Raw genomic sequence first — 26,105 nt, forward strand, 5'->3', positions numbered from 1 at the left:
GGATATCATTTCGTAACAATTGGCTTGGTGACGTATAATCCTCTTCCACGGTTACCAATAATTAGTAGACTGTGAATTGATAATATCTGTGGAAATTATTCTTTGAAATCCGTTGAAAACTTAGCTAAATGGGGACTTTCGTATACTAATAGAATCCTGAAAAAGTGGTGCATTCAACTATACCATTGCCAGAAAATTAGAACTTTTGAGCATATAATTTAGTAAATAAATTGCTGGGAATAGGATAATTGCGACGTGTCCAATATAAATTACCAATTGCAATTATACTAATGGTTCTTAGTGGCGTTCAGTGAGGACGCGGGGAACAGTAACGGACATTTTCTTTTATCAAGCACCAGTGCCAACTCTGAACTTGCCACTCAGGGTTAGGTTGAAGATCCTATTTCCAATCGTGCTGTTTCCCGTCTAAACAGGCTTTAAATCTCTGCCGTTTGTGCCATTATGTCGAAACCTACGAAATATATTTGCCCGGAGTGTAAACTACGCGCCGCTAGTGGCACGGTTCAGTGCAGTCGGTGTCAACTGTGGCTACATCCCAAGTGCGCAGGGATTAAAATTGAGCAGAGAAAACTACAGAGTGAGTGGTACTGCTTAGACTGCCAGTCCTCCCTTCCTCTGAATCATCCTTTGAAATCACCGATGTCACTATACTCCCTACCCCCTGGCACTAAATTACTACGAAGTATCCCCAAGTCTACCCTAAAAGTTACTACCCCAAAGACAGTTTCTAAAAACCAAGCTTCCCAAGCCTTTCCGTGTACTGACTGTTAATAGTATACAAAACAGCAGGGTTCCATCAAATAAAAATATGGCACAAATTTCATAAATCAAACAAGGCGTGAAGTTAATATAGTCTATTTGAAAAAAAAATTTTACATATTTGCAAATTATCTAAAAAAAGGAAACGACCTACTCAATGAACGTGATTTGGAATTTAAAAAGGTGGGTGAAGAAATCAACTCCCGTAATTCCCCCTATCTTGCTATATTAGATGAACTATCTACCCACAAAAGCAATCAAGTGACCCTCACCGTAAAAATGATTGAACTTAAATGTAATGCAAAAAACAGTGAAACAATCGTTCCCACATTTAAAGAGCAAACATCAGTTTTCAGCAGCTCTAGCGATGATAGTGCTAGATCAATTTTTTTACCGCCAAATGTTGACCCACTTTTAATACTTTACCCTGAGGACATTCCTGTAGCTGTGCCAATATTTATTGTGGACTGAAATGAAACGGATGCTAGTGTGACGTCACTGAGTCTACTAATACCTGATGTTAATATGGCAACGGACCAAACTGAACGGAATGACACGATTGCTTCAGCGAGCGCCGAGTTTTTTGTTAAAGTTTTAGCAGATGATGAAGTGTACATCGTTTTTGAGAACATTAATAAAGTGAAAAAGAAAGAAAACCTGAGAAAAAATGGAAAAGAAAACGTAATATGTAAATATTTTAATCGGGGGGGTTGTAAGTTACGTAGAAAGTGCAAGTTTTTACATAAATGTCGTGATTTTATAGCAGGTATTTGCAGGATTGTCAAGTGTAGTTTTGACCATGTTGACCTCTTTTCCTTTTCAACGTGTATTGACAAATCGTGCAATTTCGCACATGCATCGGTAATAATGGAGGTTGATATTGCGTTTCAACTTTTCTAAGGGCGATGTAAAAAACGACCACGATTCCCACCCATTTCCTTCTCTAGCCTAGTACCTTACTACCACCAGTCACGCCCCACCGATTCGGTAATGGTAGGGGGTGGCATTACACTCGAACCTTTTTTAGGGAGACGCAGACAGCACCCGTGACCCCCATCCCCTCCTCCCTACTTTTTAATACTATTCTACCGCCAGTCGCATCCCCCTCCCATTTCCAATCGCACCTGGTGTCCTCCTCCTCCCTTTACTCCACCCCTTTCACCAGATGTGCAGTATTTTACCCAGTTTCCCCCCTCCTCACCTTTTAAATTAGCCGAACCGTATTCAGTGTCAACTTTCAGCTTACGGTTTAAAACAGATTTTCAGTTTTTCAGTCAACACAAGAGTCGTCACCGGTTGTAAATGGCCCCCCCCTGCTGATACTCCTAGTTCATGTCCGAATCTTAAATATGAAACTAAGCGTAATAAAACAAGATCGGTAGAAAAGATGTAAATCAAGACCGTTATCAATTTCCGTCATTGCTTACTCTAAATGCTGAAAGTCTAAATCAAGATAAGATAGCCGAGCTGGAAGGTTACGCCGATGTGTGAAAACCCTGAATAGTAGCTGTCAGGGACTTGCACAGGCAGAATAGTGATCATCTTAAAATTAGAAAGTTTACCGAGTTTATTAAGCTACGAACCGATGATTAATCCCTGGGGAAAAAAGGTGGTGGTGTAATGATGATGGTTCGGGATGACCATGCAACACAAAAAATTAATATACCACACTTGAATGAGTATGATGAGATTTTAGGGGTCCTCGGTGGGCCCAAACGACTCCCAAGAAGTTTTGCTAATATAGCTGTTTGCGCTGTTTAATTTTCACCGATTCAACACGCTTCTCAGAAAAAAAATATTTTCTTTAAGCTTAGATTACGTTACAACAAAATACCCTAACGTTGGCATTTGTTTAGCTGGTGATAAAAATGATTTAAACAAGTTTTTTTCTTAAAAATAACGCACTAAAACAAGTAGTTTCGTTTCCCATGACAAAACGAGGAACTTCACTTGATGTTATATGTTCAAACCTTTTTGAATATTACCGGAACCCCCAAGAGCTCCCACCTCTTGGCGGAAGCTACCATTATATGTTTCATGGGAACCCCTTTCCTTCGTATAAAATTAAATGCGTTATTGAAAGTTTTTATTATAGACCTCTAAATGATAATGGTCTATTAAAGTTCGGTTCATGGATTTCAGAAGAGAACTGGGAAGACGTATACTCTTCTGATTATCCACATGAAAAAGCATCTATTCTTCAAATTAAAATCTGAACCAAGTATGAAGAATGTTTCCCCGAAAAACCCATCAAACCCTCCAATTCTGATATACATTACATAAATTACTAATTCAAGTAGGTAATTTGAAAACAAATTCAAAAACGAAAAAACAAAGAAGAGTCAGTAGCACACAAACTACGTACTGGTAGTCAAAAAATTACAAGAGGCTGCCGTTTCATATTACAATTTAAAAGTTGAACACCTTTTCCAAAACAAAACTTCAGCATGACAAGGAAATAAAAAAACTTTCTGGCAAAGGTGCTAATAGTCTAGATGTGTCTGGATCAAAATGATAAAGATACAGCCGAACAGTTAAATAAAAATTTAGCAAAAATTGCACAAGCACTTCCTTCTTTGTCTGGACAAATGGGACATCTTCTGTCAACAACATCGATAGACGCGCTGGCGGAAATCAGTGAAAAGGGAGTTTTTATTGAAATAAAGAAGCTGAAACGAACAAGTATAACCCCCTATTGATGTTCCTGTGGAATTACTTAAAGCTTTCCCTGATAAGATTGCTCGCCCTTTGACTAATATTAAATAAAAAAAACAAGTTTTTTAAACTGAAAGTAAGGAGCGACATTAAAACTTAAAACGAACCGAAATTATTCCGTATATGAAAGGGACTGTCCCCTCCTCAACGCCTCGCTCTTTACGCCAAAGTTTTTTATTGTTTTAAAAAATAGAGTTGTGAGGCAGAGCCAAACTTTAGCGTAAAGAGCGAGGCGTTGAGGAGGGGACAGTCCCTTTCATATACGGAATAATTTCTGCTCATTTTAAGTTTTAATGTCGCTCCTTACTTTCAGTTTAAAAAACTTGTTTTTTTATTTAATTTTTGAACGTTTTTGAATAAATGCAGGTTTTGATCTTGGCTCACCGTACATGACTAATTAAAACAAAATTTCCATATTAATTTTTACTTTTATTTAGTTAAATGGCTTTCTCGAAACTTGTTTAATTATATTTACGAACGTTTTTATTAGTAATAAATATACGTAGCTTACGAATTAACTTCCGTAACGAACTTCTATATTCATATATTTTTAATTTGTTTATTAGGGGATTCACCCCCTAGTCAAAACCTAGCTCTTTAAGCGAAAGTTCGAATTTTGTTCCAATTTTTTAAAAATGACCGCTTAATCACAAAGGCCGTTAATTAGAATAAATATCTCTTATGAAAGTACTAAAAAATCTTTGGCTTAAAGAGCGAGGTATTGACTACGGGGTGATCCCAATCATATATGTAATATTTTCTGTTCGTTTGAAGTTTTGATGTTGCTGCTATTGCAGTTGAAATACTTGTTTTTTTATATTAAATTTCTGATCTTTTTTTTAAATAATGCCGGGAAGTTCGGCGTCCCCTTCATAGCAATGTCCCTTCCCCCATGAAAACTTTCTTCATGGAAAGATCCTCCCACATAACCCCCCGCCCCGCTCCCCAACTACCAGGAAAAATCTCCCCGGAAAATGTCTGTATACTTCCAAATAACCAATACTATATGTTAACATTGGGTAAAGTTCATAACTTTCAGCCCTCCCCCCGGGAATTTCGGGGGATTAAGTCATCCTAAAAGACATACTTATTATATTTTCGAACATGCTGAACAAAATGGCTATCTCAAAATTTTGATCAGGTGACTCTGGGAAAAAAATGAGCGTGGGAGGGGGCCTAGTTGCCCTCCATTTTTTTTGGTCACTTAAAAAGGGCACTTAAACTTTTAATTTCCATTCCAATGAGCCCTCCCACGATATTCTAGGACAACTGGGTCGATACGATCACCCCTGGGGAAAAAAAAACAAAAAAAAACAAATAGCCTTAACACGCACCCGTGATCTTTCTTCTGGTATAAAATGCAAAATTCCACATTTTTGTAGATAGGAGGTTGAAACCTCTACAGTAGGGTTCTCTGATACGCGGAATATGATGGTGTGATTTTCATTAAGGTTCTATAACTTTAAGGGGGTCTTTCCTCCTTTTTTCGAAAATCAGCCAAATTTTCTCAGGCGCCTAACTTTTGATGGGTAGAATTAAACTTGATGAAACCTAGTATTTATTAGAAATCAGCATTAAAATCTGATTCTTTTGCTGTATCTATTTGTATCAAAATACCGTTTTCTAGAGTTTCTGCTACCATTGAGCCGGGTCGCTCCTTACTTACAGTTCGTTACCACGAACTGTTTGATTTTTAACTTGATTTCAACTACTCATCTATACCCGTCCATTTGGAAAACTGGGTACATTACTTCTATTCCGAAAAAAAGACTTGAGTTGGATTTTGTTGGAGTAAGACCGATAACTTTAACACCCACTTTTAGCAAAATTTACGAAACTTTTTTTTAGCAAAATGGTTAAAAATTCAAACAGAACTACTAATTGATCCAAAGCAATTTGGCAATATGTCAAAGACGTCCACGACACACTACCTGATTCGTCTGCCTGATTTTATTTTCAAACATGTGGATGAACCAGGTAGATGGCTTAACCTTTTAACAATCGATTTTAGAAAAGGTTTTGATTTAATACAGCAAGATATGTTAATTCAAAAGCAACTTGTGGAATTTTCTGTACATCTTAATTTAGTTTCTGTTATTCGAAGTTTTTTATCTAACCAATTTCAAAGAGTAAAGTATAAAAAAGTTTTTTCAAATCCTCAGCAGATTTTTTGTGAAGTTCCTCAAGGGACTAATTTAGGGCCAGTTTTGTTCCTAGTCATTATCAAAAACATTGCCAGTGACATGGCAATCATTTGGAAGCACTTTGATGACTTAAGAACAGTAGAAATATGTGGCGAAGGTGTCTTCAACAGTGCGGCGGTAATCATCGAAAAAGTAAGACACGAGTCGGTATCTTCACTGATTACAGTGAATGAAAAAAAGAGTAACATGTTAACATTTTATTTTTTGAAGAATTTTAGATCTACTTTTAATCTCCCTGCCCCTGAACAACAAATTGTAAATAAAACTACATTACTAGGGATAACCATTAAGTCTGATCTAAAGTGGGAAGCACTCACTACAGAGTTGGTGAAGAGAGGTAACGCTAGCTTACAAATGTTAAAATTAAAGACAAAATTTCGCGTTCCACCAACCCATCTTTTAAGAATTTACTGTACTTTTATAAGACCGCTTTTGGAGTATGCTACCCCTGTGTGGCATTTTGGCTTAACTCTGGAACAATCTAACCGCATCGAAAGAATCCAGAAACGTGCTGTTGTTATAATTTCCCGTAGACCTGAAATTCCGTATTCTGAACTATTAGTTAAATTTGAGTTGGTTTTGCTGGAGCAAAAGAGGCTGATGCTGAATATGAATTTCGGAAAAAATGTCTTGATAATAATAAATACCGTGATATTCGTCCCTCAGATTTTAACCCGACGCGACCAACAACGGTTGTCGCGGGACCAGTCACAATGGTGACAAAAATAGAAGCCAAACATTTGCTGTATCATAGAACGTTTGTTTTTAGTTTCGTGACTGAGTACAATGATGTCCTCTAAAATACGGCATCTTTATCTATGTTTATTATTGTGTACTTTTATGTTTTCATATGATGTATCTTTATGACACATTGACCTATGATATGTATTTATGACGCAAACCGTAATTTGGCAATTGCTATGAAGGTGGTTTTAGAATAAAATGATTTGATTTGATTTGGAACTGGCTAAAGGCTGAGTGCATATATTATACTAGCATCGATATGCAAAGCTTGCAGCTTGGTAATCACAAATTGGTCTCCCGTTAGGCACTCTTATACGCTTGAAACAAAATACTCTGTCATTAAGCCAAACATTTTTGTTCAAACTTCAAACATAACATTTTTTCTTCTTTTTTAAGTATAAGATATAGTTAGTTAAAATTGTATCTTAAGGTATTTTTTGGGAGCTTGCAGCAAATTCAATTTTTTATCGCTTTATTAATCTCCTTTACTTAAATATTAATTCTAACACAGCTCACTAAAATGCTTCCGTTTTTTATTTGTCTTCTTTTACGGTAATCACAGATTCGCAAAGCCAAATTTATCAGTAATTAGGCTACCATGCCATCTTTCATTGGAGGGGGGAGCCCTGAAACGGAGTATCCTAAAAACTGCTCACTTACAAGATTTTTCGATTGGGATGAGTTCTTTTAACAGTGTTCATAGAGAATAAGGTTGGTATCCCCTACTTCCTCCCTCTGCGTACAGATACTATGCCAAATTTCAGATGCAAGAATTAATTCTGATTCGGAGTTTCACTTTATTGAATATAACATCTCAATACTTCTTTACCTCATTTTAGTCTTTATAGTTTAATAAAAAAGTTCCTATGTAATTGAGTCCAAGACTGCACGAAGAGTGGTGGCGGAAATCCCTCTCCTTACATACGAAAAACCTCTCTTCCATCATCCCAAAAAAAGCTTTATCTAAAAATGGATTTTCCCGTTCATACTTCTGACCAAGATACCTCTATAGAAAATCTTCCAACCTGGTTGCCCCTATGACAACTTTTAAAGTACAAAATCTTTGAGGGGAGAATTTAGCAGGCATAAATTTGTAAAAATTTCGCGTCTTTATTCGGAAGGTAATTTCTATTATCGTAATTTTATTGTTTTCTACGATTAGTTTTTAAAATAAATAAAGTATGCATTTTATTCGATTTAGCAAAAAATATTTCTAAAAACTTGGGGGAAAAATGTTTCCCTCCTCATTCCAAAGTTCCTGGACCCATCCCTCTTTTTAATTATTCCCCTCCTTCGACTGTGCGGTCGCGTGACCCTTGAAGAAGGACGCATGCTTCCACAGAAATCAGACGAGCAAGCTTAAAATCAGTGACAGCCCTGCCTTCGACTTTCAAAACTCCTGCTCGAAGTTAGTAAATTAAGCAAATTCCAATTTCCAGGACAATTATCTGAACCTATTGTTTCATCCTTCTATTTATTTATTATTTTTTGCTTAATATCTAAAATATCCAGCCAGCACTGTTACAAAGCTGAGTGAATTTTTTTTGTCAAATTTAAACTCAGTGACATAAAATAAGTCGAACCCAACTACAAGCAGAAGCATGGAAAAGAAAATTGTTACCTTTTAATAATACATTAAGAAGAGACATCACTTTCTCGTTTCCATAAGACATAATTAGAGCAGTTAAAGAGTCAAAAATCACCAAGGTTCTTTCTTCTACATCTTGCATTATTGTTTTAAAGTGAGACTCGAATGGGGGAATAAAAGCATTAATTATGGTAATCGAAGATATCCTTTGCTTACAAGTCTTCTGCAGGTTTATATTACAATCGCAAGTAATGAGAATAGACTTTTTTGCGCTTTTAGAAGTTTCTTGAATAAACAGTAAAACCAACTCTTGCTCAAGTCCTGAAAAATAGAATTAGTATAATTAGTGCAGCTTTCCAAAATCAAATCCCTGTAAAGAGTAAGCTATGTAGTGATCACAGGTTGAAGTTATATGACTGTGCAGCAAATGGTGGCAAGTTTTTCAGGATAAATAAAAAGAGAACTATCAAGTGACTTGTTCATATACCATCAGCTGGTACTGCAGAGCCAGTAGCCATATACAGTACATCTAGCTCGTAGCCTATCGTCACAATAAATAAGCTTCTGCAAGACCATCCATCATTAAGCGGTAATATTTGTTTCTTAGCAATGAAGACATTGCTAAGACATTTTCTTCTGTTGAAATATTAGCAGGAAAACAAGTCTATAATAATTTTTTATTTGCGGGGGTGCCCGTGCTTGCTTGTCCCTGGCCATCCCATCGTCTCCCGTGATGGAGGATTATGAATTCAAAATAGTGGTTTCACTAAAAATGTTCTAAAGGCACAGTAAATGCTAATCAAGGGAAAGGGGCATTACACACGTAGGCTGGTAGCCTCTTGTTAAAATCGGAAACATGAATTTATTTTGAATCTGCACTATTGGAGGCATAAAATGGGAACTTTCCTCCAGCACGCCCTCTCCCTTTTCGACTTCTCAGATGAAAGAAAGTTATTTATCGATATTGATGGAAGGAGAAAAATGGCCGAGGTCCCTTCTCCTTTCACTCACCTCCTTTCACCACCAACGTTTCAGCAGAAAGATAATAAAGCAAAAAGAATAAAATATTAGAATACTTTTATTGCCCTAATAGTACACAGCTAGCAACGAAAGTCAGACGAAAAGAAAACAAAACACACAGCAAAATGGATAAATATAAAAATGAATTATCAAAACTTTACACAGTATTTTCAAGAAGTTCACCATTGTAGTTCTTCACAGAGTATCGAACAAAAGAGGATACGTATCGTTTCGATGCCTTTCGGGATGGAGGAAAACGGAATTGGTAAGACGAAGTGAAAACTCCTCAACGTATTTTTGGTCGGCCGGTCTATGGTTCTTGAAAATTCTGTAAAATTTCTCGATGTGCATTAGAGTATGGGTATTTTTTTCCAAAACGCATAGTAAGATGGTTGAGCCTTTTAGGCAGCTCCCAGTGTCTGCAGGCTGTCCTCATAGAATGAATAATCTACCCGAAGCATTAATTGGCAAGTCAATACGAAAGAACCTGTTATTATTTATTTAAAATTTATCAAGTATAATTTCTTCTTTATAGTTAATACTTCTCACCCTCAGAGTCACTGAATTAAAATTCCGACATAATGAATTCCCTGTGTAAAGGATTAAAAAGCAGATCCTTTGAATTTTTGGCTTATCAACAAATCATACACTTTCAAGGATATTAAGGTTATGTCAACATCATATTAAGCGCGTCCAATTTACCACGAAATCAATACTTTGGGAAAATAATATACCTTTTTATTATATTCACCATTGGATTTACAAATAAAAGATCTAAAGCCGAACTGGCCAGCCATGACAAAAACAAGGAAAAATCTATCGGCGGAGATAACAAACGGGACTACAGCCAGTAGAAGGAAAAGAAGTGTCAATCTCTTTAGTGTTCTCACTGAAGCAACTCTATTTAGCGCGCTCAGTCACAGCAGCGACACTTGTACATACAGATATTTGCTGTTTTTATTTCTTGGTTTTGGATTTTATTTGATTTTTGGTTATTTTAGTTTTTATCTTTGTTTTTTAGCGTTGAAGACGCTTTGTTTCATACAGGCGAAATATCAGCGTCACTTTAGTTTTGTCTCTTTCTTCTACTGGTCGTTGTCACGTTTGTTTTGTTTGTCATGATCTCTCTCTCTCTCTCTCTCTCTCTCTCTCTCTCTCTCTCTCTCTCTCTCTCTCTCTCTCTCTCTCTCTCTCTCTCTCTCTCTCTCTCTCTCTCTCTCTCTCTCTCTCTCTCTCTCTCTGTTTTCATTGGACTACCATCCAATTACTCTGTTTTCATACAATTTACCATCATATTAACTAATGCAATATAAGGCTAAATTGTTGAGATTGAATGTGAGATTTGTGAATTTGAGATTTGGAGTTGCTCCAATTCCGAAAGCGAGTAAAATATTTTTTGTTAAATGTTATCCCGAACATTAGTTTTTACTACACATGTCATCCATTTAATTCTCTTTTTTTTCTTGCGGTTCTTTGCGAAAAAAAACCTGCAGCCCCCTCCCCATAAAAAAAAATCCCATGTAGATATCTGCCGTGGATTCTTGAATAATTTACCAATAGTTTATATTGTTATCCATGTAATTGCAAATTAAATTAAAGCAAAGCATCGCTTGGTCATTCCATACTAACGCTGTCCATTTGTAATGATGTTTAGTTTGATTTGTTATAGGGTACTTACCAGATAAAGTATACAGCTTAGAAACTGAAAATGTAAGACAGTTTTTCAGTAGTGATGGCTTCTTTCCAATAACAACTTTTTCCATATCTGATTGAGGCTGGTAATACAGGCAGATCTGCAAAGAAAATAAATGTTGCTAGTAAATAGAATATGATATAAGGTATTGCTGTTATAAACACACCAACAAAGTGATTAGCGCTTCAAATTTAGTCAGACTGAACTTGATATGATTAACAAAATAAGACAGACTGAAAGAAGAAAGAGAGTAGCTTATTCAATTTGAGCACAAGTCAAATTTTTATTTAAGAGAAAAGAAATGGTACCCATTAGTATCAGCAGCTAATCATATGAAACACTTTGTAACCAAAACTCTAAAAAAAAAAGAAATTTCAATAATAATTAATGCATCAAAAGAGTTAGCTTTTTGTGGTGATCGTATCGAGCTGATGGTCCTAGAAGATCGGGAGAAGCCTTATTGAAATAGAAATTAAAAGCTGTAGGGCCATTTTTAAGTAACCAAAAAGATTATGCCAAGGGAAAGTGTTATTTTATGGCACCAAACTACTATTTTGTCCCAAAGAGGATTAAGTAGCTACCAACGGAAAATTTCGAGATTGCCAATCGATTTAAAAGTACCAAAAACTATATATTGAGCCTCCTCGCTGCAGAGGAAGTAATACGGCTTGGGGGCACCTTCATTGCTGAAAAGTCACTTAATCATCATACGCCTTCAAATAAATATAGAATGAATCTTAGGATAGAAAAGAGGTGGAAATGTATATTTAATTCTTCTTGACTCACGGGCATATTTTTGGTCTACACTTTTATTATTGGTGCTAGGAAGATAGTTACCCTCCCTACCGGCACAGAGGTGGAAAAGGCAAGGCAGAGCATCATGAGTCTCGCAAGACATTTCTTGTGGAGGGGGGGGTGTGACAAGCACTACTAGGAGCTATGTATTAAGCGATCTTAAACGGTAATATTTCTATTTTTCTATTTATATTCAATGTTGTAGTAAAAGAACTTTATCTATAGCCTGCCATACAGCAAAAGAAATAGGCGGAGTAACAACAACAAAAAAGTAAAAAAAGAAAGGATAAACTAACAAAAAACTTCATATTAACATGTACAAAAAACACGAAAAATCAAACATTCAGCAAAAGAAACTGTAAATCAAGTATGTTCACATGCAATCAGAAAGACCATTCAGAGCTTTTACGCGAGCAGGATCTTCGAGTTCGGGCAGCTGAATTAAAATATTGCATAATTTATACTCATTCTACAGGTATGTATTTCTGGTGTAAAGAAGGAATCAGAGTAGAAACTTCAGGTACTTTAAAAAATATGATCTAATCTTTAGTTTCTCTGTATTAGATAGCCCATTCCACGGTGGCGGAACATAATAAATAACTGGTAAAGCAACTGCGGAATAAACTCGCGACAAAGATTTTCTATTCAGAATGAATTTCAGTGAAGTCACTTTAACGTTTCCTTAGACCCATTATAAAGCCGTCAATTATCACTGCTGGATTGTGTATTTTATTAGTTGCATATGTTACACCAAGGCACTTCAGAGAATAACTTGAACATACAGCGTGGCCGTCTACAATTACAACCACACTACTATGTAGGCCACACATACGGAACGGCTCGCAAATGAGGAACTCCGTCTTAGCAGCATGATCGATACCCAACAGATTTGTACCTCTCTACAAGTAACTCGTGATTCATTTGAAGCGCGTGCACATCGCTGCTTATCATAAATAGGTCGGCATAGCATATAAGGCCTAGGTAAAAAAAAAAAAAAAAATCAAATACAAATCCTCAGGTTATTCTCTTTGTAATAGTGGGAATTCAAGCATTAAAAGCAGAGGACTCAGAACTCATTCTTGTCTTACACCTTTTAAAAAGCGCATGGGCAAGGATAGACTTCCATCCAACAGTGTAACGCAAACTGAACTCTACAAGTACCAATGTGACAAGAGGGCTACTGCATAACGGTTAACTCTTTGGCCCGGGAGAGTTAGGAAGAGCTGAGACTACAGAACTGAATCGAATGCGGCGGAGGTATCGACACTACATAAAATTGGCAGACACCACATCGACACTATAAATGCGGCAGATTCCGAGCGTGTACTTTAACCATGATTTTATTCACTAGCCTGTGCACAAATGCACACCCCATTCTTATACTAAATCCGAACTGGCGTTCTCCAACGTTACATTTAAATGCCATTTCAGAAAGTAGTATGCGTTCTAAAACATTACTTAAAGTTCCCGACACTGTAATGAGTAGATAAAAAGCACACAGATTGGGGTTTTTCGCTTTTTCAAAATGTTCGAAACAATGACGCTACAAAAAAAAACTTAGTTCCCGCGTCAATGCGCATCTGAAGGAGCAAGGCGATGTACTAAAGGAGTAGTGACGACACATTACGAAGTGCAGATTCAAAATAAATTCGTGTTTTCGATTTTAACAAGAGGCTACCAGCCTACGTGTGTAATGCCCCTTTCCCTTGATTAGCATTTACTGTGCCTTTAGAACATTTTTAGTGAAACCACTATTTTGAATTCATAATCCTCCATCACGGGAGACGATGGGATGGCCAGGGACAAGCAAGCACGGGCACCCCCGCAAATAAAAAATTATTATAGACTTGTTTTGCTACTAATATTTCAACAGAAGAAAACTTTCCTTCCTAAATTTTGTGATCAAATAAAACCAAAAATTTTCCATTCAGTTACCTCGGGTATGATGGTACTTATTAAGTTAATGATGAAGAAAAAATATTACGTAAGTATAGTAAAAAAAAAAAAAAAACGTATTCCAATGGATAAAAAATTTGTCTTAATTGCTAAGAAACAAATATTAACGCTTAATGGTGGATGGTCTTGCAGAAGCTTATTTATTGCGACGATAGGCTACGAGCTAGATGTACTGTATATGGCTACTGGATCTGCAGTACCAGCTGATGGTATATGAACAAGTCACTTGATAGTTCTCTTTTTACTTATCCTGAGAAACTTGCCACCATTTGCTGCACAGTCTTATAACTTCAACCTGCTATTACTACATAGCTTACTCTTTACAGGGATTTGATTTTGGAAAGCTGCACTAATTATAATAATTCTATTTTTCAGGACTTGAGCAAGAGTTGGTTTTACTGTTTATTCAAGAAACTTCTAAAGGCGCAAAAAAGTCTATTCTCATTACTTGCGATTGTAATATAAACCTGCAGAAGACTTGTAAGCAAAGGATATCTTCGATTACCATAATTAATGCTTTGATTCCCCCATTCGAGTCTCACTTTAAAACAATAATGCAAGATGTAGAAGAAAGAACCTTGGTGATTTCTGACTCTTTAACTACTCTAATTATGTCTTATGGAAACGAGAAAGTGATGTCTCTTCTCAATGTATTATTAAAAGGCAACAATTTTCTTTTCCATGCTTCTGCTTGTAGTTGGGTTCGACTTATTTTATGTCACTGAGTTTAAATTTGACAAAAAAATTCATTCAGCTTTGTAACAATGCTGGCTGGATATTTTAGATATTAAGCAAAAAATAATAAATAAATAGAAGGATGAAACAATAGGTTCAGACAATTGTCCTGGGAATTGGAATTTGCTTAATTTACTAACTTCGAGCAGGAGTTTTGAAAGTCGAAGGCAGGGCTGTCACTGATTTTAAGCTTGCTCGTCTGATTTCTGTGGAAGCATGCGTCCTTCTTCAAGGGTCACGCGACCGCACAGTCGAAGAAGGGGAATAATTAAAAATAGGGATGGGTCCAGGAACTTTGGAATGAGGAGGGAAACATTTTCCCCCCAAGTTTTTAGAAATATTTTTTTATAAATCGAATAAAATGCCAACTTTATTTATTTTAAAAACTAATCGTAGAAAACAATAAAATTACGATAATAGAAATTACCTTCCGAATAAAGACGCGAAATTTTTACAAATTTATGCCTGCTAAATTCCCCCCTCATAGATTTTGTACAGAAATATGAACGTGAAAATCCTTTTTTAGATAAAACTTTTTTTGGAATGATGGAAGGGAGGTTTTTCGTACGTAAGGAGAGGGATTTCCGCCACCACTCTTCGTGCAGTCGTGGACTCAATTACACAGGAACTTGTTTATTAAACTATAAAGACTAAAATGAGGTAAAGAAGTATTGAGATGTTATATTCAATAAAGTGAAACTCTGAATCAGAATTAATTCTTGCATCTGAAATTTGGCATAGTATCTGTACGCAGAGGGAAGGAGTAGGGGATACCAACCTTATTCTCTATGAACACTGTTAAAAGAACTCATCCCAATCGAAAAATCTTGTAAGTGAGCACTTTTTAGGATACTTTTTTTCAGGGCTCCCCCCTCCAATGAAAGATGGCATGGTAGCCTAATTACTGATAAATTTGGCTTTGCGAATTTGTGATTGCCGTAAAAGAAGACAAATAAAAAACAGAAGCATTTTAGTGAGCTGTGTTAGAATTAATATTTAAGTAAAGGAGATTAATAAAGCGATAAAAAATTGAATTTGCTGCAAGCTCCCAAAAAATACCTTAAGATACAATTTTAACTAACTATATCTTATACTTAAAAAAGAAGCAAAAATGTTATGCTTGAAGTTTGAAGAAAAATGTTTGGCTTAATGACAGAGTATTTTGTTTCAAGAGTATGAGAGTGCCTAACGGGAGACCAATTTGTGATTACCAAGCTGCAAGCTTTGCATATCAATGCTAGTATAATATATGCACTCAGCCTTTAGCCAGTTCCTTCATGTTAATAATGCCCTTTACTCATATGATACGAGGAGTGTCGGTAATTTCGTAGTTGAGCACCAAGACACCACAGGTGCCGGCGTCACTATCCGTTATTTAGCTACGGAAACTTAAAATAATATTCCGACCTTGGGGGGGGGGGAAATGAGCACATCGGTTTATTCAAAAAAAGATCAAAAAATTAATTTTTGAACAAAGAAATATAGTTTTTTTTCTATGGAAAAAGTATGGTGAGAGAGAGTATATTCATTTTTTTTTTTTTTTTATGATTGAATTATCGCTTGAAATTCAAAGTATTGCAGCTCAGTCAGTCAGTTACCGCAGATTGAGTTTGGTGAGGAAGAAGAAAAATTGTATTATTATTTCTTTTTCTTTTTTACTCTTTCAGCAAAAGTGATGGTCATTGGTTTAGTCCATCCTGAATGTCATACAGCTGAGTTTTTCTCTGAATTTATGTATATTAGTGATTGCAGCGTGATCAGTAAAAAAGCACTTACTTCAAATTCCAACTGGGTCCAAATTAGGTGGAAAAAACACAGCAGCAAGGTTACTGTACAGGTGTCTTATGTGCAGTACCAGCTGATGGTATATGAACAAGTCACTTGATAGTTCTCTTTTTATTTATCCTGAGAAACTTGCCACCATTTGCTGCACAGTCTTATAACTTCAACCTGCTATTACTACATAGCTTACTCTTTACAGGGATTTGATTTTGGAAAGCTGCACTAATTATAATAATTCTATTTTTCAGGACTTGAGCAAGAGTTGGTTTTACTGTTTATTCAAGAAACTTCTAAAGGCGCAAAAAAGTCTATTCTCATTACTTGCGATTGTAATATAAACCTGCAGAAGACTTGTAAGCAAAGGATATCTTCGATTACCATAATTAATGCTTTGATTCCCCCATTCGAGTCTCACTTTAAAACAATAATGCAAGATGTAGAAGAAAGAACCTTGGTGATTTCTGACTCTTTAACTACTCTAATTATGTCTTATGGAAACGAGAAAGTGATGTCTCTTCTCAATGTATTATTAAAAGGCAACAATTTTCTTTTCCATGCTTCTGCTTGTAGTTGGGTTCGACTTATTTTATGTCACTGAGTTTAAATTTGACAAAAAAATTCATTCAGCTTTGTAACAATGCTGGCTGGATATTTTAGATATTAAGCAAAAAATAATAAATAAATAGAAGGATGAAACAATAGGTTCAGACAATTGTCCTGGGAATTGGAATTTGCTTAATTTACTAACTTCGAGCAGGAGTTTTGAAAGTCGAAGGCAGGGCTGTCACTGATTTTAAGCTTGCTCGTCTGATTTCTGTGGAAGCATGCGTCCTTCTTCAAGGGTCACGCGACCGCACAGTCGAAGAAGGGGAATAATTAAAAATAGGGATGGGTCTGACTCTAGTCAGAAAAATAGGGAATAGGGATTGCCGTAAAAGAAGACAAATAAAAAACGGAAGCATTTTAGTGAGCTGTGTTAGAATTAATATTTAAGTAAAGGAGATTAATAAAGCGATAAAAAATTGAATTTGCTGCAAGCTCCCAAAAAATACCTTAAGATACAATTTTAACTAACTATATCTTATACTTAAAAAAGAAGCAAAAATGTTATGCTTGAAGTTTGAAGAAAAATGTTTGGCTTAATGACAGAGTATTTTGTTTCAAGAGTATGAGAGTGCCTAACGGGAGACCAATTTGTGATTACCAAGCTGCAAGCTTTGCATATCAATGCTAGTATAATATATGCAATCAGCCTTTAGCCAGTTCCTTCATGTTAATAATGCCCTTTACTCATATGATACGAGGAGTGTCGGTAATTTCGTAGTTGAGCACCAAGACACCACAGGTGCCGGCGTCACTATCCGTTATTTAGCTACGGAAACTTAAAATAATATTCCGACCTTGGGGGGGGGGGGGGTAATGAGCACATCGGTTTATTCAAAAAAAGATCAAAAAATTAATTTTTGAACAAAGAAATATAGTTTTTTTTTCTATGGAAAAAGTATGGTGAGAGAGAGTATATTCATTTTTTTTTTTTTTATGATTGAATTATCGCTTGAAATTCAAAGTATTGCAGCTCAGTCAGTCAGTTACCGCAGATTGAGTTTGGTGAGGAAGAAGAAAAATTGTATTATTATTTCTTTTTCTTTTTTACTCTTTCAGCAAAAGTGATGGTCATTGGTTTAGTCCATCCTGAATGTCATACAGCTGTGTTTTTCTCTGAATTTATGTATATTAGTGATTGCAGCGTGATCAGTAAAAAAGCACTTACTTCAAATTCCAACTGGGTCCAAATTAGGTGGAAAAAAACCAGCAGCAAGGTTACTGTACAGGTTAGTTTGAATCTGTTTTAGGCTTACAATTTTTGTTGTTCTTCTCATTCAGTCAGTTTTTTTTAAACAAAAAAACAACCCATCAAAAGTTGTATGAATAATAACGAGTATCAAAAATAATTCATCAAGGGGTTAAACATCTAGGTTATTGATTTCCGGCTTATGTCAGACTGGTAAGATAGTATTGCCTAATGATATATGACTAATGAGAGGTCGGAAAGCAACTGAAAGAACTCCATAGCCTCCTACTAAATGTTGGAAGACACCTGATCAAGAGACAAAAAAAAAGTTTTGTACTGGTAAGTTTTTGAATATGATGATAACTTGCAAACAATTAAGGAAATATCCTATAGTAAGCCACATTAAGTTCTTCCTCTAGTGCCTAATGGAATTCTTTACAGAAGGGGAAAAGTTAATATTTAATGCCTCTACTGGTAAAATACAAATTGATAACCTGGTACAACGAAATCCTGCTAAACCAGATCATGAACCAGTTAGCAAAAAAATTTAGCAAAGATAGTGAAAAAGTCATGTCAGATATGCTATATACAAAACTGTACCAGGCGTCAATGGAGGAAGTGTCAAGCACTGTGGAATGCAACAAGGCAGAGTTTCAAAGGCCCTGATAAAGTCCAAGATTTAATGTCAAAGCAGCTAATTGTTCCCAGTACAACATGGTGGAATTCTCAACATGATACTGTGAAAAGTATTGTTCAAGTGCAGGATAAGATATGGCAGGTTTGCACTTAACTAAACCTACTAAAGTTGAAAGTGATTGAGCTTGAGATTCTTGAGGAATATGCCAAGGTAAGTGAGAATGTCACAACGGCACTTGCCATGCTACAGGGGGACGAGAACTTTTTTCTGGGAATGCTCTTGCCCATGTTGATTGTACTACAAAAGAAAATTATGGACATGAGACAAAACCTCTCTATCAAGCATGCAGAAGCTCTTGTGGAAGCAATCTTGGATGTTTTAGAGAACTGGTTTTCACATGCTTTTATAATTCAGCTAAGAGAACCAAGTTCTGAGGAGGTAGCAATAGCAAGTGAAAGCCACCCTGGTTTCAAGTGAAGATGGACACCAGAAGATATCTGCAACAAAATCATTTATGTGATTTCTAATGAAAAGAAACATATTTTGCTTGTCAATACTGATGATCTCTTCACTGATTGTGATGCTGAGCACAGCTTTTACTTTTGACAGTGATAGTGTTGGGATAAGTATAGATTCTTCTTTAGGCTATAACATGAAATTTCGGTTATTGAGGTTCATGGACAATAAAGACAATTGGATTGAGTCCTTGAAAGAATACCCAGACATTGCAAGAGTTTTTGAAAGTTCAATACTGTCATTTAATCATCTGCTGTAGTAGAACATCTTTTTCTGTTAGGGGTTTGGTATTTACAACAGAGCAAAATCAGCTTGGAGATAAAAAGTTTGAACTTTAGTTGTTAAAAGCAAACTCCCAACTTTGATAATGAATTTTGTAATAATTTTCATCATAAATGGTATGCATTGAGAAAAAGGTGTTTCATAGCTAGAGCAATTTGTATTAAATGTGTATTTTGTAATTAAATACAAGTTACATCCCTGGCAATGTATTTCACAATTACTAATTTCTAATTATTTAGTCCAATTACTAAGTAATAGTAATTACTTGTTAATTTCCAATTACTAAGTAATTTGTATTTATAATTAACTACATTTTAAAAGTATTTCCCACAACACTGCATTTACATAACATTTTCATCTAGGATTCTTAAATCATAAGCATAATCTAAGTCTAGGAGGTTTTTACTTCCCCATTGGATTCTGTGTTCTCCTGTTGCCTTGGATACTATGTTGTTTCTTGGTGGATCAAAGAGTTTTGCTGAGTGAAAACAGTATTCATGGATCTTAATGGCTCTGAAGCACAGACAAGGCCATGAGAAGGTTGACCTTGAGCTTTCTTATGCCAAACCAGTGGGGAAGGTGCATACTGCCCAGGACCCTGCCAGTAGGGCTGAGTCCAATTTATAATCACTGTTTTACCATTAAAGTCAGAACTTATTGGCACAAATTGTCCCTGACACCCCTTTAGGGCTGAAAAATTTTTGGGCTTGATAAAATTCTAGACAAGTTACTTTTTGCTATCTTGGCATTAAATTAGGTAAGGAAAATGACACTTTCATTAATGAATTAAGCACCAAAAACATAATCTGGGAAGGTATTGCCAAGCTACTATGTTGGCCCTCTTCTGATTTCTAAGTCTTAGAAATTTGCCTATTTGACAGGTCAATACCTATTGGAATTGTGACAAAACAACATTATACCTTAATTTTCAGTCCTTAGTTTCTTTTTCTCTGGTTTTAGTTTTGAAGATGCAATTCCCATATTTCTGTAAAATTTTAAGCAATGTCAATGAGTTTTTTTTCTAAATTTAGGAACTGTATTTGCAGATCTTTGAAACCTCATAAATTGAGATCAAGCAAAGTTGTGAAGCTGCAAATACTTCCCTTGTACTTCATTTGGATATCCAGTATACAACTAATATAAAGTAGTATGGTTTATATATAGAGAAAAATCCTTAGCCAATCATAATATATAGAATTTTTTTTAGCCAACTAGGTGGGTAATATCAGGCCTGTTTTTTCACTCATTAATGTGCTTAAGATCTTACATCTTTTGTCAAAAAACGCTTAAAAGTGAAATCTTTGAACAACAAAGATCTTACATCTTTGGTCGTTTTTGTGCAAACGTCTTTCATCATTCTGCTCTGATCAGCGGTCTGAGAACAATGATGAGTAGATCATCAAAGTTCTCTCATCATTGTTCTATATGGCAAAACATTGGTGGTCTTCACACTTTTGGCATCAGTGAGCTGTAAGATCTTAGAACAAAGATGAGTTAAAAAACGATAATCTTTGCAGAAAGATGTAAGATCTTAAATGTAAGATCTTAGTGCTAAAAAACGGGCCTATTACTGAAAGTGTATATATAGGGATCTTTAAATTTGCCAACCAGTTGGCAATTAGATCTCACCTCTATATACATTACATCCTGAATTAGCCAGCTGGTCAGCTAATAATAGAATTAGATTTATACTATATCCTAAAATTAGCCAACTAGTTGGCCATTAAGATCCCTGGTATACATAAAATTTAGTTTAAAATAGCCAACTGGTCAGCTATCAATAAAATTTATAATACACTTGTGGAATTTGCAAACTAGTTGGCTATTTTGAACTAAAGTTTTTATATACCAGGAATCCTATTAGCCAACTAGTTAGCCAATTCCACAAGTGCATTGGAAACTTTATTAATAGCTGACTAGTTGGCTATTTTAAACTAAAGTTTATATATCTGGGGTCATAATAGCCAACTAGTTAGCTCATTCCACTAGTACATTAGAAACTTTGCTGATAGCTGACTAGTTGGCTATTTTACACTACAGCTTTTATATACCAGGAATCTTAATAGCCAACTAGCTACCTAATTCCACAAGTGCATTAGCAACTTTATTTACTACTAACTAGTTGGCTATTTTAAACTAAAGTTTATACATACCTAGGATATTAATAGCCAATCAGTTAGCTAATTCCATAGTGTATATACAACTCTATTATGAACTGAATAGTCAGCTAATCCAGGCTGAACTATATATGGTTGAGATCTAATAGCCAACTGGTTGGCTAATGTAAACATGTTTATGCAGCTGAGACCTTAATAACCAACTAGTTAGCTAATTTTATAATCTATATAAAATTCTAACATTAGCTGGCTAGTTGGCTAATTAAGGCTGAAATGCATATATAGGTGAGATCTAATAGCCAACTGCTTGGCTAATTTAAAGATTCCATAAATATATATATATATATATATATATATATATATATATATATATATATATATATATATATATATATATATATATATATATATATATATATATATATATATATATATATATATATATATATATATATATATATATATATATATATATATATATATATATATATATATATATATATATATATATATATATATATATATATATATATATATATATATATATATATATATATATATATATATATACTGTCATTCATATTAGCCACTTAGTTGGCTACTAGACATTTTTTGGTAAATATTGAGCAGTTCAAATTACTGACCTACAAATAAAGTGAACATACCACTAGATGCCATTTTTTAGTCAAAACTAAGTTGAATAACAAAAAAAAAAAGAAGAAAAAAAAACCTGCCAAGTTTTCTTCTTGTTTTGTTAGGCTGCTTAAAATCTGCTGTTTCACAAATATGTGGAAAAATATCAAGAAATTGTTTTGAATTTTTTATTCAACTTAATTGTGACAATTCAAACCTTGTGGATTATATAACTTTAACATATTGGGTTTTATAATGAAATAGTAAGCTTGAAACCAATGTTTTAGCCCTTTGTATACAAAAAAACATAGAAAGAAATTATCTTTTTAAGGGTCCAGAAACAGCTTATTTGCAAGAAAAGAGATTTTTATATTCAAAAAGAGCATAAAAAAGGCATCTAGTTGTATATTCACTTTATTTGTAGGTCAATAATATAAACTGCTCAATATTTACCCATTTTTCCCATATAGGGTAAAAAACCAGTATCCAATTGAACAAAATTATGTAAAACTAAACCCCCACACCTTTTTGCCAAAGAGGAATTGAGAAGAATTGTATATATCAACAAATAGTTGAAAATCTAAGCTATGTATTAATAGGGTTATTATTAAAATTACTTCAGATCAAACACTTGAAATTATTAGTTTTTTGGCTTACCTACAAGGACCTCTTTTTGGAAATACTGTAAAATTCTACTTTAGCTACTGTTGGCTATCTTTGAAAGGGGTCAGGTTAGGAAAATGAAACTTTCAGGGATGGGTCTATAGACTAAAGAATGTCATGGGAAGGTATTTTGAAGTACCTACCTTCACTCCTTCTCCCTCTAGAGAGTTCTGACCTTTAAAAATATGTGTGTTACAAAAATGAAACCTAGCAAAATAGATCTTCTGCTTAAATGAAGTACAACAAAATTGTTTTCAGCTTCACAACTTTGCTCAATCCAAATTTATAAGGTTTTAAGGATATGCAAATACATTTCCTAAATTAAAAAAAAACAAACAAGAAAACATTGATATGGCTTATAATTGTACTCAAATGACAGGAATTGCATTTTTAGAACTAAAGCCAGAGAAAAAGAAACTGATAACTGAAAATCAAGGCAAAATGTTGTTTTGTCAAAATTTCAACAGGTATAAGCTTAGACCTGTCATGTAGGCAAGTTTCAGACCCTCTAGAGGGCATAGGAATGGATGTAGGTACTTCAAAATACCTTCCCAGGACATACTTTAACCTGTAGACCCACCCACCCAACCTAACCCCTTTCCAAGATAGCAAAAGTAGCTAAACTAGAATTTTACCATTACTTATCCTGTTTTGACATACATATTATCTCAATATTTCAGTTTTATTCAAATATTAACAGAGAATTGATTTCTTCTGATTCTGAAAATATAACTTTTATTGCTTGATATTTGTTCCATAAATCACACACATTAAATATAAATTTTAATTGCTTGTCAAAACAGACCATGTTTTTAATTTTGTTGACAAGTTATTGATTAAAATTTCACCAAGAAGGTGGGACTCTTGTTACTACATTCCCATCACAGCATGCTGTAGTACAATAGGGGTGGTCCAAAATCCCATCTCTATTTTTCCAGGATGTCAAAGAAAAGTGGTCTTTCCCAAAAAGAGGTCTTTTACCCTATTAAATAAAAAAAACAAGTTTTTTTTAACTGAAAGTAAGGAACGACGTTAAAACTTAAAACGAACAGAAATTATTCCGTATATGAAGGGGGCTGCCCCCTCCTCAACGCCTCGCTCTTTACGCTAAAGTTTTTTTATTGTTTAAAAAAATAGAGTTGTGAGAAAGTCAAACTTTAGCATAAGGAGCGAGGCGTTGAGGAGGGGACAGCCCTTTGATATACAGAATAATTGCTGTTCGTTTTAAGTTCTAATGTCGTTCCTTATTTTCAGTTAAAAAACTAGTTTTTCTCTTTAATTTCTGAACGGTTTGGAATTAATGCAGGTTTTGATTTTGGCTCACCGTACATGAATAATTAAAAAAAATTGCATATTATATTTGGTTAAATGGCTTTCTCGAAACTTGTTTAATTTTATTTACGAACGTTTTTATTAGTAATAAATATACGTAACTTAGAATTAACTTACATAACGAACTTCTATATTCATAAATTTTTAACACGTATATTAGGGGGTTTGCCCCCTAGTCAATACCCTGCTCTTTAAACTATAGTTCGAATTTTTTTTCCAGTTCTTTAAAAATGACCTCTTAATCACAATCAGTTGATCAGTTGAAAAACTTGTTTTTTTTTTATTTAATTCCTGATCTTTTTCTTTAATAATGCTGGGAAATCCGGCGCCCCTTTATAGCAAAGTCCCTTCCCCCATGAAAACTTCCTTCATGGAAAGATCCTTCCATATAGCCCCCGACCCTCTCCTTCCCCCACCTACCAGAAAAAATCTCCTCTGAAAAAGTCTGTATACTTCCCAATAACCAATAATATATGTTAACATTGAGTAAAGTTCATAACTTTCAGCCCTCCCCCTGGGGACTTTGGGGGATCAAGTCATCCTAAAAGACATTTTTATCATATTTTCGACCATGCTGAACAAAATGGCTATCTCAAAATTTTGATCGGGTGACTTTGGGAAAAAAATGAGCGTGGAGGGGGCCTAGTTGCCCTCCATTTTTTTTTGTCACTTAAAAAGGGCACTAGAACTTTTAATTTCTGTTCGAATGAGCCCTCCTACGATATTCTACGACCACTGGGTCTATACGATCACCCTTGGGAAAAAAAACAACAAATAAACACGCATCCGTGATCTTTCTTCTGGCAAAAAATGGAAAATATCACATTCCTGTAGATAGGAGCTTGAAACCTCTACAGTAGGGCTCTCGGATACGCTGAGTATGATGGTGTGATTTTCATTAATTTTCTATAACTTTTAGGGGGTCTTTCCCCCTTTTTTCGAAAATCAGCCAAATTTTCTCAGGCACGTAACTTTTGATGGGTAGGATTAAACTTAATGAAACTTATATATTTGAAATCAGAATTAAAATCTAATTCTTTTGATGTATCTATTGGTATCAAAATCCCGTTTTTTAGAGTTTCGGTTATCATTGAGCCGGGTCGCTCCTTACTTACAGTTTGTTACCACGAACTGTTTGATAATGTTTTGCTAAGTTTTTCTCTATATATAAACTAAGCTAGCCTATTTTCTACTAGCTATCTGGTGGTAGGCATATCCTACTTCATTTAAGTAGAAAATATATTTTGCAAAGTTTCACTTTTTAAACACAAAGATTTTTAAAGTTCAGCAAAGTTCAGTGCTGTTTACAGGGAGAAGGAGTGGAGATAGGTACTAAAATAATGGTAAATTTGCAGGTGGCACAATAATTTAGCTAGGATGAAAGTAAAAATTTCATTTGATGCCTTTTTTTATGCTCTTTTATAATACAATAATCATTTCTGTTGCAAATTGCATCTTGAGTCCTTAAAGGGGCCCCAAAGGTATTTAATTTTTGTAACCACACAAAGAAGTTATCAACACTAGTTAAGTTATTGAAAAGTCGTTAAAAACATATCACTAATTTATAAATCAGTTGTTCAACAGTAACATATTCCAAAAATACTTATTTATAACAATTCAAACCTCATTTATTAGGCAACTCAATTCAAACCATTTTCCTACCATTTCAAGTTGTTCAAATGCAGTCAACAAAAATAGTGCTGAATTTTGTAATTTAAAACTTTGCTGTTGACAATTCAGGGTAAATTCCAATTCAGGATATATAGACCTATTAGCACATTAGGGGGTTGGGGGGGGGGGTGAAAAGTTCAAGGTAAATTTGCAGTGGGCCATATAATTTGGTAAATTTTTACCAAATCATATTATTGAGTTTCAAATAAAGTGAATATACCATTTTATGCCTTTTTTTTTTGCTGATTACGAATATAACAATCATTTCTATAGGAAATAAATTTTAGCCCCCCCCCCCCTATATATGTCAATGCATGATATTTAGTTGCACATATGGGGGTGGGGGTTCGGTTAGGGGGGGGGGCTGAAATTCATTTTCAATAGAAATGATTGTTATATTTGTAATCAGCATAAAAAAAGGCATCAAATGGTGTATTCACTTTATTCCTA

General features: G+C 34.8%; 2 protein-coding genes across 3 annotated transcripts in view; one reads left to right on the forward strand and one right to left on the reverse strand.

Moving 5' to 3' along the window:
- The window catches only part of Elp5 (Elongator complex protein 5), a 51,849-nt gene that overhangs the window by 25,118 nt on the left and 626 nt on the right, over positions 1-26,105 (reverse strand). For both annotated transcript variants that reach the window (XM_089092966.1, XM_089092965.1), the window contains exons 2-3: positions 10,730-10,844; positions 8,065-8,352 (exon numbers count right to left, since the gene is read on the reverse strand). In XM_089092966.1, coding sequence (XP_088949092.1) covers positions 8,065-8,352; positions 10,730-10,814 — 373 coding nt within the window. In that variant the 5' untranslated portion in view covers positions 10,815-10,844. The remainder of the gene's footprint in view (positions 1-8,064; positions 8,353-10,729; positions 10,845-26,105) is intronic.
- On the forward strand, positions 11,909-17,831 carry LOC148949411 (uncharacterized). The gene is made up of 4 exons (XM_089092699.1): positions 11,909-12,014; positions 13,871-14,158; positions 15,898-16,365; positions 17,675-17,831. Exons 1-3 carry the CDS (start codon positions 11,909-11,911, stop codon positions 16,113-16,115), a joined length of 612 nt encoding a protein of 203 aa, XP_088948825.1. The 3' UTR covers positions 16,116-16,365; positions 17,675-17,831.

This window comes from Artemia sp. Qi Xiang Cuo, chromosome 8 (genome assembly GCF_049724085.1).
Source record: "Artemia sp. Qi Xiang Cuo chromosome 8, ASM4972408v1, whole genome shotgun sequence".
Lineage (NCBI taxonomy): Eukaryota > Metazoa > Arthropoda > Branchiopoda > Anostraca > Artemiidae > Artemia > Artemia sp. Qi Xiang Cuo.

Coding starts and splice junctions, on each gene's coding strand:
- LOC148949411 (XM_089092699.1), top strand. CDS start 11,909: ATGTTCACATGCAATCAGAAAGACCATTCAGAGCTTTTACGCGAGCAG. Junction 12,015..13,870: donor AATTTATACTCATTCTACAG/GTATGTATTTCT, acceptor TCTATTTTTCAG/GACTTGAGCAAGAGTTGGTT. Junction 14,159..15,897: donor TCTCAATGTATTATTAAAAG/GCAACAATTTTC, acceptor TTACTCTTTCAG/CAAAAGTGATGGTCATTGGT.